This window comes from Mytilus californianus, unplaced genomic scaffold (genome assembly GCF_021869535.1).
Source record: "Mytilus californianus isolate M0D057914Y unplaced genomic scaffold, xbMytCali1.0.p SCAF_9, whole genome shotgun sequence".
NCBI classification, from domain to species: Eukaryota; Metazoa; Mollusca; class Bivalvia; order Mytilida; family Mytilidae; genus Mytilus; species Mytilus californianus.
This window is the reverse complement of record NW_026262745.1, coordinates 13,739,463-13,751,850: the sequence shown is the minus strand read 5'-3', so window position 1 is coordinate 13,751,850 and position 12,388 is coordinate 13,739,463. Positions and strand designations below refer to the sequence as shown.

The following is a 12,388-nucleotide window of genomic DNA, read 5'->3' as shown; positions in this document are numbered from 1 at the left end:
GGATTTCCGAAATATTATAGATTGTTTTTGGTCCTTGAATTTTTTAAAATAATTTTTCCTCAGTACTTAAATGATCTGTAAACATTATTCAAACTGTTACATTAGAACAACAGAACAACAGAATTTTAAAACAATTGCATTGGATTTAAACAAAAAAAGTATAAAACTTTAGATAATATTTGATACACTTTTTGTATATTATTGCTGGAATACAACTTTAGTATAACACAGTATAACATCAAAAGATTACTAGAAAGTTGAATCCAATATGAAATCTGCAAAAATGTCTGTTTCAACTTAATAGCTTCCAGAATATAAAAAAACAATCCTTGTCACAATATTTGTCGTTGTTTTTCTATTATTTTACTATAATGCAATAATTAGGTTAATATATTTTAGTCTCCAGAATTTATATTTTCAGAGGTAGCAGCAGCAACGAAGACTTTGTTGACATGTTAATAGTGGTGATGGAAATTATGGATGGTAAAAAGCTGAGAACCGTGGGTCATAGTAAGAGAGACATCAAAAGTTATGTTGGATGTGAAATTGAACATCTAGAAAGGGGAGAATACACCATTGCATGTCTGGCTTTTAAACATTTAGATGGAGGTATTAGGCTGAATTTAATTTATTTTATAGATAAGGGAAGGAAAGCTATTACGATGAAGTTTATACTGTATATTCAGTAACAATAGGATGTCAAATGGCTCAAATGTGAAGCAATACAAATTAGATTTTGCAAGGTTTCCATTCATTATTAATAACTTTCCGTCCAATAAGCCAAATTTACATGACGGTTGCCACATGTGGAGCAAGATCTGCCTACCCTTCCGGAGCACCTGAGATCACCCCCAGTTTTGGTTGAGATTCGTGTTGCTCAGTTTTTAGTTTTCTATGTTGTATTTTGTGTACTGTTGTTTGTTTGTCTTTTTCCTTTTTAGCCATGGCGTTGTCAGTTTATCTTCGAATTATGAGTTTGAATGTCCCTTTGGTATTCTTCGCCTCTCTTTTTAGTTAACCATATTGTCATTGGTCATAAAAAGATTAAAAAAAAGCATAACAAAAATACCAAGCTCCAAGGTAAATACAAAAAGGAGACGTCCATATAAGCTGACAAAATCAAATTTTATTAACCAACGGAACGAGTGAAAAACAGCTGTCATATTCATTAATTGGTAGAGGCATTTTCCGAAGAAAAAAATTTTGGTTTGAACCTGGTTTTATACCTATCTAAACCTACTACTTGAATGACAGTTGTTTATAGCTCCGTTATATTGACAAAATTTGGTTATCACCCCAAACAGACATAATAGATTAATGTGACATAAAGCTATTGAGATATTATTTACTCGTGTAGAATAATGATATGCCATCATAATCATCTGTTTTACCTGAACAACGTTGATTTGAATAGGAAACAATTTAAAAAAAAAGATCTTTTGTTACTATACTATTGAGATTTTTTTTTCATTTAAGTCATGTTCTCCTGAATTTGAAGTAGCTCCATAGTTCAGTGAGAAGTTTCCATAAAAGCAAAACATTAAAGGACATATACCTACATGAATGCAGTACCATGGCAAATTTTCTTTTTTGATGCCAAATAAACCTTGTGGATCGCCATGTTGACAGTTTATTTACAAAAAAAAATGTGTTTGCCATTGTCAAATTCGTATATTCTGTCTTTAAATTTAGACGGATCAATACATGTGTAAAGGGGGATATGACCAATTATGATACTATTTCATGAGGATACGGACTTTTATCTAATGTACACTACCTATATGTGAACATTGATAGAGTCAACTGCTGACAACGTCCCCTCCCTAAAACTCCGAACACACCGCCTTGAATCAGTAATTTCATATAAATGCCGTAGTTTTGATTGCTGATAAACTATGTCCGTAACTTGGACACAAACGCATGTGAAAGATTTTAAATACTACAAAGTTTTAATCCATTAGAATATGCATCTTGATAATAAGCTGGAAGCACTATTATGTGAGGAATGCAAGGTTGCAAACATATAAATATAATTGGAAATAAACAAAAATTAAAAAAAATATATTGATTTAAGAATTGAATGCTTTTTGTTGTAAATTTATTGGGGTGTAAAAGCGGCGACCGAAGTACATTTTGTACGAAGGCGCTTCATTCTAAAAATGTGTGCACGTCAATGCTTTTACAACCCTATAAAATAACTTAACGAAGCATTCAATACTTTTTTTGTTAGGATCATGAAAACACGATTTCTATCAAGTTTTTCTTTTATGTACCTGTGCACTTTATTGTGGAAGCTTGTGTCATCAAGAATGTTACATTTCATTTTGATATGAAGGTTAATTTCAGAATGACGCGAGATTGCTGTTAGCCAATCAAAATAACGTATTATAATGAACCATACATGTAATGTAATTATATAAAAAAAATAATGATAAAGAGAACATATCCACTCTCATACAGTATGTTTTAATTTGTCAGGAAAACATGGAAGTCATGTCCAGCGTGATTTTGTCCTGACAATACACAGTACACAGAATATTGTGGTAGAAGAGAATGACTCTATAAATGCTGGGTACAAACATTTTCTGGCAGATACCTTGATACAGTTAGCAGTCGATGAAGGAAAGCAACAGGTAAGTATTTCCTCAGATCAATGCAAAAGTGTATTGTTATTTTTATTTTCATCCATCTATTAATTTGTTTACACTTTGTATCTTAAGCTAAACAATCAGTGTCTGAAAATGAATGAAACTTTTAGGAAATCTTCAGTTCAGCTTTCGTGCTCTTCTTATTATATAGTAATTCAAAATAAAGTTACATAGTAAAACAGGGACAATACATATCTATACAAATTATTGAGTAGTGACCAATGCCAATACTTATTCCAATTTTATATCACCCCATTTGAGAAAGTCCCCAGGGTATAATGTTTCACCTGTCAGTTCGAACAACCTCTATCACTTTCTTCTCAGCAGGATAGACGTGTTTTCAAATTTTACCATATCATTTAACTTCAACTTTATATGAATGTTCCCGCTCATCAAAATGCGAATGATGTAAGTAATCAGAAAAATATCGGAACAATATTTTCTGTAGGGAGATTTGTAAATTAAAACTTCAGTAGTAGTTAACCAGTACTTAAATATCATTAATTGATAAGGAAGAGAAGAACCACGATAACAAATAAAAACTGAGGGAATCGCATGAACTCCAAAAGGGGCGACAGGGAATGTCTCAGGGTAAGCATCTCTTGTTATGCATACATCGTCGCCATGCAAATCCACACTCAGACTAATGTAACAATCGGTAAAATTACAGATCACATGACTATTGTAGTATCTGAAAATCTTAAACCGTGAAAACATGTCGATAGTGAGTTGTGACACAGACATACCGTGTAGGATAGCCACTTCGTGATGGTGACCGTAAAACTTATGTTCTGTTGATTTCTTCGCTATACCTATGTTGGAACAGTTTTTATGTAAGGAACACACCTCTGTGAATGAAGTTTCTATCGTGTGAACATGCACGATCATAACGTACATGTATCAATTGAGATATGTTAACGCTATACGATTAGGCTGAGGGTATGTTACGGCTGAGAAACGGGAAGTTGACATAGAAAGATCGAAATCATTATGTTTGTCATAGATTCTAGTTTTCAGTCATCAATCTGTGTCAATATTGAGGAAAAGATCGAGATATGAAGTAAACCATCTAGCATGAGAAGTATCTTTTATCTCAAGTTCATTGGGATATACGAGAACAGGTATAAAAAACATACAAAACCCCAAGGTAAATACAAAAGGGGGAAGTCAATAAAAACTGACAAAATCAAACACTAGACTCTATCCACCAACGGAAAAAAAAACTGAAAGCAGCTGTCATATTTCTTAAATGGTACAGGTGTTTTACATAGAAAATGAGAGTTAAACCTGGTTTTATAGCTAGATGCAAGCACTCACTGAAATGTGGATGTGGATTATTGAGTGACAGGACATCATTAATTTATATCTGTTTCTGAAAGTAAAATTAAAGATTTTTCAAGAGGATTTTGTCTTATTTCTTTGAAAATGTTCTTTCTTTGTAAATTCTGTTTTATCTGAGTACAAAAACAAGTCGGCCAGTACGGGTGCACAATTAGGACTAATTGATATACCCACTGTCTGTTAAAAAATTAATCCAAAAACCTAAGCAAATATGTTGTCAATCAAAACGTTTTGGGAATCAGTGCGGTTCTTCACAAAGCAAGATTATTCATAACCTAAAACAACCCAAAAACAATACATTTGTATCAACTGACCCAATTATTATAGAAAAAAGTTCTGTTAAATGAGACAATGTAATCCATCTTTTAATTGAGTACCCTGAATAGTAGTGTAAAACCAGACGTTTCGATATTTATAACTGAACAATTGTAAAAAGTGTGACTGAAGATTTTGTAGTAGATCATTAGAATTTTGAAGAATTCACCTGATTGACGCCGCTGGTAAAACTTATATAGTGTCGATTTCAGTCGTTCTTTCACATAACTCTATTGGAGCAATTCAGAAGAATAAAACCAATAGTGTTCACGAAAATCCCTTCAGAAAAAAAAAAGAAAACTATGCTAAAGAGTTATCAGATTGTAATAGAATATCTGTCAAAGCATCTTCTAAGACGTATTTGATATTCAGGATCGAATCATATTTCGGGATATATGTATATACACAATTCAAAATTTTCTTGTCATATATTTGATGCATATCTGAATTCCGATTATTATACCATGACATTGTATTAAAAACAAGTCAGAGATATTTAATTCTTGTAGCTCAAATTTAAAAGATCGATTATTTAAAACAAAAAAAGAATAAGAATTATTTTGGTCATTTATTGTTAAGACTATGTCTTAATTTCTATCAGACGTAGATGACTAGCTTTTGGTCTGTTGAATTCTTTCAGAATTTAAAGGAGAATAAGGCTAGCACCTACAGTCTTGCCCTGGATGGAATTTTATTGATAGTTCAAAATAAAGACGAAAAGGAGTATCTCTCAATACAGGAAGACTGTTCGAACTCAAGAAATCTGATGAGCACCAGGGGTTCTATGTTTACACAAGATGTAATACCACCAGGACATAGGTATTTATCTCAGAGATATTTTTTTTATCAGGAACAATAGTAAAGGTTTTGCAGCCACTTTTTATGTTGAATTATGCATCTTATATTATTACTGAAAAAAGGCAAATATTTCTTTTAACTGATTATTGAACATTAATTGACAGAAATAAAGTAACGACGAGTCATTCTTATATCATGTTGAGTTTGGAGATATTTCGTTAGTTTTAAACAGTAGCAAAGCTATGCATAATTGGAAAACACTGCTTCCAATTTAAAATAATAATGGAGGGTCCGTTTTGTACGAGATATGTTGAAACAATGTCGATGATTAAATTTACAAACATACTTACAAATATAAAAAAAGTATTAAAGTATCAGTACTATTCACACTGAATAGTAAATTCTTTGTTTTTTTCTAGGCAGTTGATATTTTTATTGACTAGAATAGATAACAGAGCTGGATACAGTTGCCAATCTTCTTCATCATACATTAGTAGTAATTCATCAACCTTAGAACACTATGGTGACAAGACAACAATTCATAAACCAGCAATTCAGAGGGAGCTAGAGGGCCTACATATTCCTAGACCAATTACATGATGTGCTTTTGTAGAATTCACGAGTTAGATCAGAAGGAAATAAAGTTTTCCTCTTTTTTCTGATCTTCATGATACGAATAAAAGCCTAGGAAATTTAACTTCTAGTTTGTATTATGTGTGGTAAACCAATAACGTTTATGTGGATGAATATATGCTATTTTAATTCCACATAATAGAAGAATGTTAGTAAAAATTGATTATTCGATTATAATAGCATGTGCTTGACTTGGATAAATAGTTGTGACAAAGTAAAAATTGATAAATGCATGTGTAGTTTTCGCTTAGGGAAATTTACGGGTTTTTTCAACCACTAATTAAACAATTTGTTGAACCTTTTCAGCGTAAGAGTCTCTCCAGGTAAACATTTGGTAACATCGATCTAATTCATACTTGTTAATTCTCTAACATCAAAAGAAGAAAAATGTAGTATGATTACAACTTTTTATCACAGATCAAATGACGTAGATGTAATTAACGTTTTTTTAGAAACAACAAGTAGTGTGAAGGGGATTATTAGGGTGTGTGATGTTCTAGACTGATATCATTATGATTGTATTTCATTGTTTCTTTTACAAGACAATCATGTTTGTATTCTTTATACTTTATAATTCTATACATTATTATTTCTAAAGGGATGTTTTTGCTAGCAGCCGGTTGGATATTGAATATCGAATATCGAATAACGAACCGGCTGCTTACTTCACATCCATCGTTTTTTTTATCATTTCATGACTATATACATTCAAAATCGTTTTGATATTTATTTTAGGAAGAAATTGATATCGATATAATTAGCAAACTATGTAGGCGAACTACCCTTTTCTCTCTTTATTAACCTTCAAAAGATGACGAGCATGAAATCTGATACGATTTTTAATGTTTCTTGAATTCTAGTGTGTCTCTATTGCTGTTCATTCCAAATTCTGACACATTTGTCCTTTGTTTCACCAAAACAATTTATCAACTAATCACTAGTGAAACACTAACAGTCAAGTCACAGTAATTCACATAATATGAGCTTATGTCATCACTTGGATTTTGTCGTCTTCTAAAGGATTTCACATTTAAAACCAAAGGGAAAAATGTTTGGCAGTTATGATGTATGGCATATCCTTTACAAGCAATTCTCCTCTTTTTCCTATTTGTAAGAAAACCGTTACAGGTACTCAAGACCTCAGGGATAAAGCTGCTGTTTTGGCTTATATATGAAAACGAAAGCAGTGAGATTAAACAAAATGCAGCTACAAATTATCAATAGGTGAAGATTTATCAAACATGAAATTTTCTTAAGAATCGAACATTCCATTTTGGACTGTTTCCCTTGAAATGATATTTCAACAACTTTCCCTTTTTTGGTTATTGTCATGCAAAGTATTAAAAAAAAAGAACGACCAGTAGGATAATGAACTTCAAATGAATCAACATGGTTGAAACAAAGTCGATTCCTCATAAATGACCAATTCTATCCATTTATTGCTATAATCTTATAATCCTAAAATGATCTACAAATAAGTCAACTTGGCCTAAATCGACAGTCAATGTCTTTTACAGAGTGGAATTATTGCCCTTCAAGTATTATTTTTAACATATTATGTGAAGAATTTTCCTTCTCCTGAATAAAACCACAAAGCAAATAAGCATTTGGGAGAAACATTAGTCAAAATCACAAATATAGATGCCAAGTGAACAAAACAGACTCCCTAGCGCTTCTTGTTTCTTGTTCTCAGTCATTATATAAATAAAACATTCATAATTTGTGTTAATTATAAATATACAATATTCTTTATTTTCTTAATCGAGCACTTGTCTGTAATAGAGCATTTCCTTTATAATTCATATTTTGAAATTTAATATGTATACTATCATAAATATACTTACATATTTTGGAAATTTGCATTTTTAATAAATTTATAAAATCAGTCTTGTTGTTTGACATTTTTACTAAAACAAATATTGCATCTCACATTCATTTTGTATCATGAAATGATGTTATCTGCTATTTGTTTAAAGTGTTCTAGATTATTTGACAGTTGTATACCCTGCATACAAACAAGGATTATAAGGTCTTATATTGACTATTTTATATACTCCTGGTGAGTTAAATTAAGTGTCTAAGATTCTTTCAATCAAATCCTTAAATAATTTACCTTTTAATATTATATAAGTTTGAATGATGTCAAAAACGTATTCAGTGGTAACCCACATAACTTTGATGGTTTGATCCTGAACTTGTTTTTAATTATGAATTATAATTATTTAAACCTCTCAGATGAATATGGTCATTCTATTTTTTGGTTTTTCCAGTGTTTGTTTCATTTTGTTTACCCTTGTATTTATATTTTACGTGTACTTTATCAGAAATTTTGCAAAAATATATAACATTTGTAAACAATTCATAATTTTGATCGTGAAAGATCGGGCACCGCTTTTTGATGATCGTGAAAAGGATCGTGAAAGATCTTGTGCCGCTTATTTGTTATTGGGAAAATCCAACAAAAACGTTAAAATCATTCTTTTAGTACATGATAATTTATATTTGTAATTGGTATAGCAAAAGACTGGATTTACATTACTTATTCAGGTTCCATTTTGTTGGCAAATATGACTAAGATGGTCCAATTCCATTGGATCTGATTATTTTATCATTCAATTCCAAACTGTAAAACAGTAAACAAACATTCAAGGAATCATTGCCAGGCGTCAATCAAAACAAACTTTTCAATCATTGAAGCCTCCGTTAACATGAATCGTACTACACTCTGCTTACAAGTTATCAACGACTGTTACGTTACCATTGTCTATAAAGAAGACTGACTCCATTTTAAGAGGAAAAACAGAACTGATTTGGTCATAGAACATTTTTTATAAGTTTTGTTTACATTGTTCGGGACCATTTCACTTCATTTCATTCCATCTTATTCTATTTCTATTTAGATTTTTAAGGCTTTTTGGATGAAAAACATTTTTTACATCTTTTATTAATTTTAATTTTGTATGATATATTACAAAGAGGCATATTATCAACAACCTGGATGGCTGTCATTGTCATACATGTTTCTTTTTTGGTACAATTTCATTGGGTTGTGTACGGCGAACACGGTTATTTAGCAGATGGCCTGGCAGCCAGTAGACTCCATGTTTACAACTGCATAACCGCACAATATTTTTTCTCGTAATATTTTTTTATTAAAAAAGACTCGCTGGTATCGTTGATGAATTTTACATTAGTTTCTCAGTCATTGAAAATAAGAGCTTGATATAGGTAAGATTTTCATACATATATGAATGCATGTTATATAAAATAAGTCAAAATTTGAACATGTTTTTATTCTTTTATTGTAAAAGGTAACCACTGAAATAAGAATAACGTTCTCCGTATATTTTTTGACCAGTTGAAGTTCGGTGCTTTATGTAAATACGGTCAACTTTCTTGAGTTCAAAGATAAATGTCTGGGATTGAGAACTACCTTTTGTATATCCGTGAGAACAAATAGAATCATTCTTTCGCAAATTATACTGAATCGCGGTACTACCATATGCCATAATCATGGAAGACAAAACATAAAGGCCATTTATAGGTGCTGTGAACACTCCAGTGGTAGGGTTGTAATGGTTTCCAATATTTGTTTCTACATCATCAAACTTTATCACATGGTTGGACAATGTTTGAGAATTCTTTACGAAAGCTAGGAAAGCAATCCTCTTTTTCGGTCTTGTAACATACACATAGGCCAATTAACTTGGAAGTACATTTGATTTTCAATTTTATTCGGCTTTACAGTTTGAAGAAAAGAATTTAGTATCTAATTGAAATTTTGATGATTTTACAATGTAAAAATGTTCATTGTATTTCTATTTACAAACCTTCTATGCAATATTTTTACCACAAACAGACGAACTAGAACACACACTAGAAAATACCAAAAACAAGCAAGCAACTTTACAATATATTCTATGAAATACATTTCAATAGAGTATACGTTAATTTGTTTGACAACACTGCAAGACCATCACTAATACGTGAGAACAACCACAGTAGTCAGTTTCTTGTAAAATATTTCTTACAGTAGAAACTAATTTATATAACACATAATATTAAGAACGTGAGATGTACAGAATTCATTAGTAAGATTATTTGTCCAGTTTTCTTTGTGCAACTGCTGTGTAATTTGATCTGCTCGATAAATAAGAAATCCATTTTGATAATTCTCTGTATTCGCTGAACTCGGCATTTTATTGTTACTCAAGGCAAATAGCTATGCTGTCATTGGATAGCAGTATAGGCAGCATTAGTTTTCTCAGAAATTTATCAAAAAGAAGTTACAAATCAAACTACAGACGAAAACTGAGGAAATCACATGAACTGCACAATAGGTCAGCGTGCGTGAACATGGTAAGGGTATCCTGCTTTACATGCATCAACCGCCATTTGATCATAGCAAACCTGAGATCTGTAGTGAAAGGTCTAATTAAGTGATAACTTCACTGTATTTGAAGATTTGCGGACGTCCATCGGTAGTTGTACTGCCGCAAATTGAGTTTACCTGCCGACGAGAAATGGTGACAGTTAAACAGATATCTGCGACAGTACAACTACCGATGGACGTCCACAAAGCTTCAAATACAATACAATTATTTCTATTCTAATGCAAAATAAACAAATCATTCAATTGTAGTCATTATTGCGGTGTAAAATTTTCATTAAACAAAAATTCCGCGAAATGCTGATATCTTCTTTGACACCTAAACTAGATGACGTCATATGCATGCTTCTGGTGTCAAACGTAAACACCTAGCACTTTTCTGGCTTCTTGTCCACCTCAGGATGTTATACAATTTTATAAAAAGAAGATTAGTAGGTGCAAAATGTGAGTTTTTTTGCTCATTTTTGGAGAATTTAAATGTCAATACATTCCGGAATACAAAATATCGGCTTCCCTTAGTTACAGACAGAACTATTGAAACAAAATGATTGCTTTATAATTTTCTGTTGCTTTTAATAATTGTTACAAGAATTTGATATATTCGAGACATACCTGGTTTTATGTCACTTTGTCTGTTTACTCTAATGAACATCTGAAGTAGGTCTTCTGTGATACATGTTGTCTTTCCTATAATAAAAAAAAGAATAAATCCAACAACCAAACAAACAAACAACGTCCACGTCCACACTGTTTTTGTTAGATGTATTTCTGTGTGTATCTATCTGATGAGTTAAGCCTTTTTCAACTGATTTTTATATATTAGTTTGTTCTTATGTTGTACTGTTATACCACTGTCCCAGGTAAGGGGAGGGTTGGCACCTTCAAACGAGTTTAACCCCGCCACGTTCTGTATGTGCCTGTCCCAAGTCAGGAGCCTGTAATTCAGTGGTTGCTGGTTTGAATTGTTTTACATTTGTCATTTTGGGGCCTTTTATAGCTGACTATGCGGTATGGGCTTTGCTCATTGTTGAAGGCCGTACGGTGACCTATAGTTGTTAATTTCTGTGTCATTTGGTCTCATGTGGAGAGCTGTCTCACTGGCAATCATACCACATCTTCTAATTTTTATAAGCAAACAAATAAAAATATAAGCAAACAAATAAAAATATAAGCTAAACAATAAATACAATATCGTCTCAAAGAATAATGGCTAATGCCGAAAGACAGTGCAAAGTTTATAACTTGAATAAAGAAATCAGACTGTCCTTAACTCTAATATCGATGGTGCTACGTCAAAGTAAATTTCATACTGTTACAGCACAGAAAGTCCATAACAACCCATGCATGTTTTAACTGTCTGTTATCAGAAAATTGATTGCATAAATGCCTTTTTTTGCTTTATCTCAATTATTAACCTTTGAAACATTTTTTTTTCGAATTCCAGAAACTCATTGGATACTCACAATAAATTTATTCTGTTGAATGAAATACTCGCTGAAAAGAATTAACTGCAAAGACAGATCTAATTGTATACTGATACTTACAATTGAAAACGGATAGAAACACTTTAAAGAGCTTCGTCTTTAATTGCATGATATATTTGCCACTGGACTTTAAGCAAACACCAATTATTTTTTTTTAACGACATTATATATTTATTCACCAAATATGCTTGTTACATTGTTACTTCAAGAGTCCAAACATTTCTTGATGTATCCTGTAATATTCCACTGATTAGCCAGGTTTGTAATCAGCTGTTGATATATATATATATATATATATATACATTTCTTGAAATACAATTGTACAAAAGACAAATTATATTACTTGCCCTTTCAACCTCTTTTAAACTATAACATTGGATTTACTTAAGGCATTCTGTGGCTTACCTTAGGGTCTAAGATTTATCTCATCTACCAAAGTTGTACACGAAAACAAACAACGTATTACACCTACCAGCATCACAGTCTCCTGAAACACTAACACTCATGGTAAGAAAGGCAAGGATAAACTGTACAGTCACCTTCATAGTCCTCACTATTGTTAGATAGCAGGAATGATGTTGACTGTTTTTCGTTGGTTTTATGCCAATGTTATACATCTAATGATCACATTGCATGTCTTATAGTCTAAACAAAATGAAACCTGATATTTTAACTAGCATGAAATAAAATTTGCCAAATTCAAGAAAAGTTTTTTTCAAATATATTTTTATTATTGATGTACTGAATGTTTACTAGCTCACATGGTCGAAAAGAGGACA

At 31.7% G+C, this 12,388-nt stretch overlaps 2 protein-coding genes across 4 annotated transcripts in view; one reads left to right on the top strand and one right to left on the bottom strand.

The window, feature by feature from the left end:
- The window catches only part of LOC127715551 (calpain-15-like), a 33,085-nt gene extending 25,464 nt beyond the window's left edge, over positions 1-7,621 (top strand). For all 3 annotated transcript variants that reach the window (XM_052221639.1, XM_052221638.1, XM_052221640.1), the window contains 4 exons: positions 422-609; positions 2,479-2,633; positions 4,945-5,123; positions 5,522-7,621. In XM_052221639.1, the coding sequence (XP_052077599.1) occupies positions 422-609; positions 2,479-2,633; positions 4,945-5,123; positions 5,522-5,702 (703 nt within the window). In that variant the 3' untranslated portion in view covers positions 5,703-7,621. The remainder of the gene's footprint in view (positions 1-421; positions 610-2,478; positions 2,634-4,944; positions 5,124-5,521) is intronic.
- The window catches only part of LOC127715586 (complement C1q-like protein 4), a 62,731-nt gene extending 50,555 nt beyond the window's left edge, over positions 1-12,176 (bottom strand). The window contains exons 1-2 of the mRNA XM_052221678.1: positions 12,082-12,176; positions 10,738-10,812 (exon numbers count right to left, since the gene is read on the bottom strand). Of these exons, the coding sequence (XP_052077638.1) occupies positions 10,738-10,812; positions 12,082-12,154 (148 nt within the window). The 5' untranslated portion in view covers positions 12,155-12,176. The remainder of the gene's footprint in view (positions 1-10,737; positions 10,813-12,081) is intronic.
- Positions 12,177-12,388: the final 212 nt, after the last annotated feature.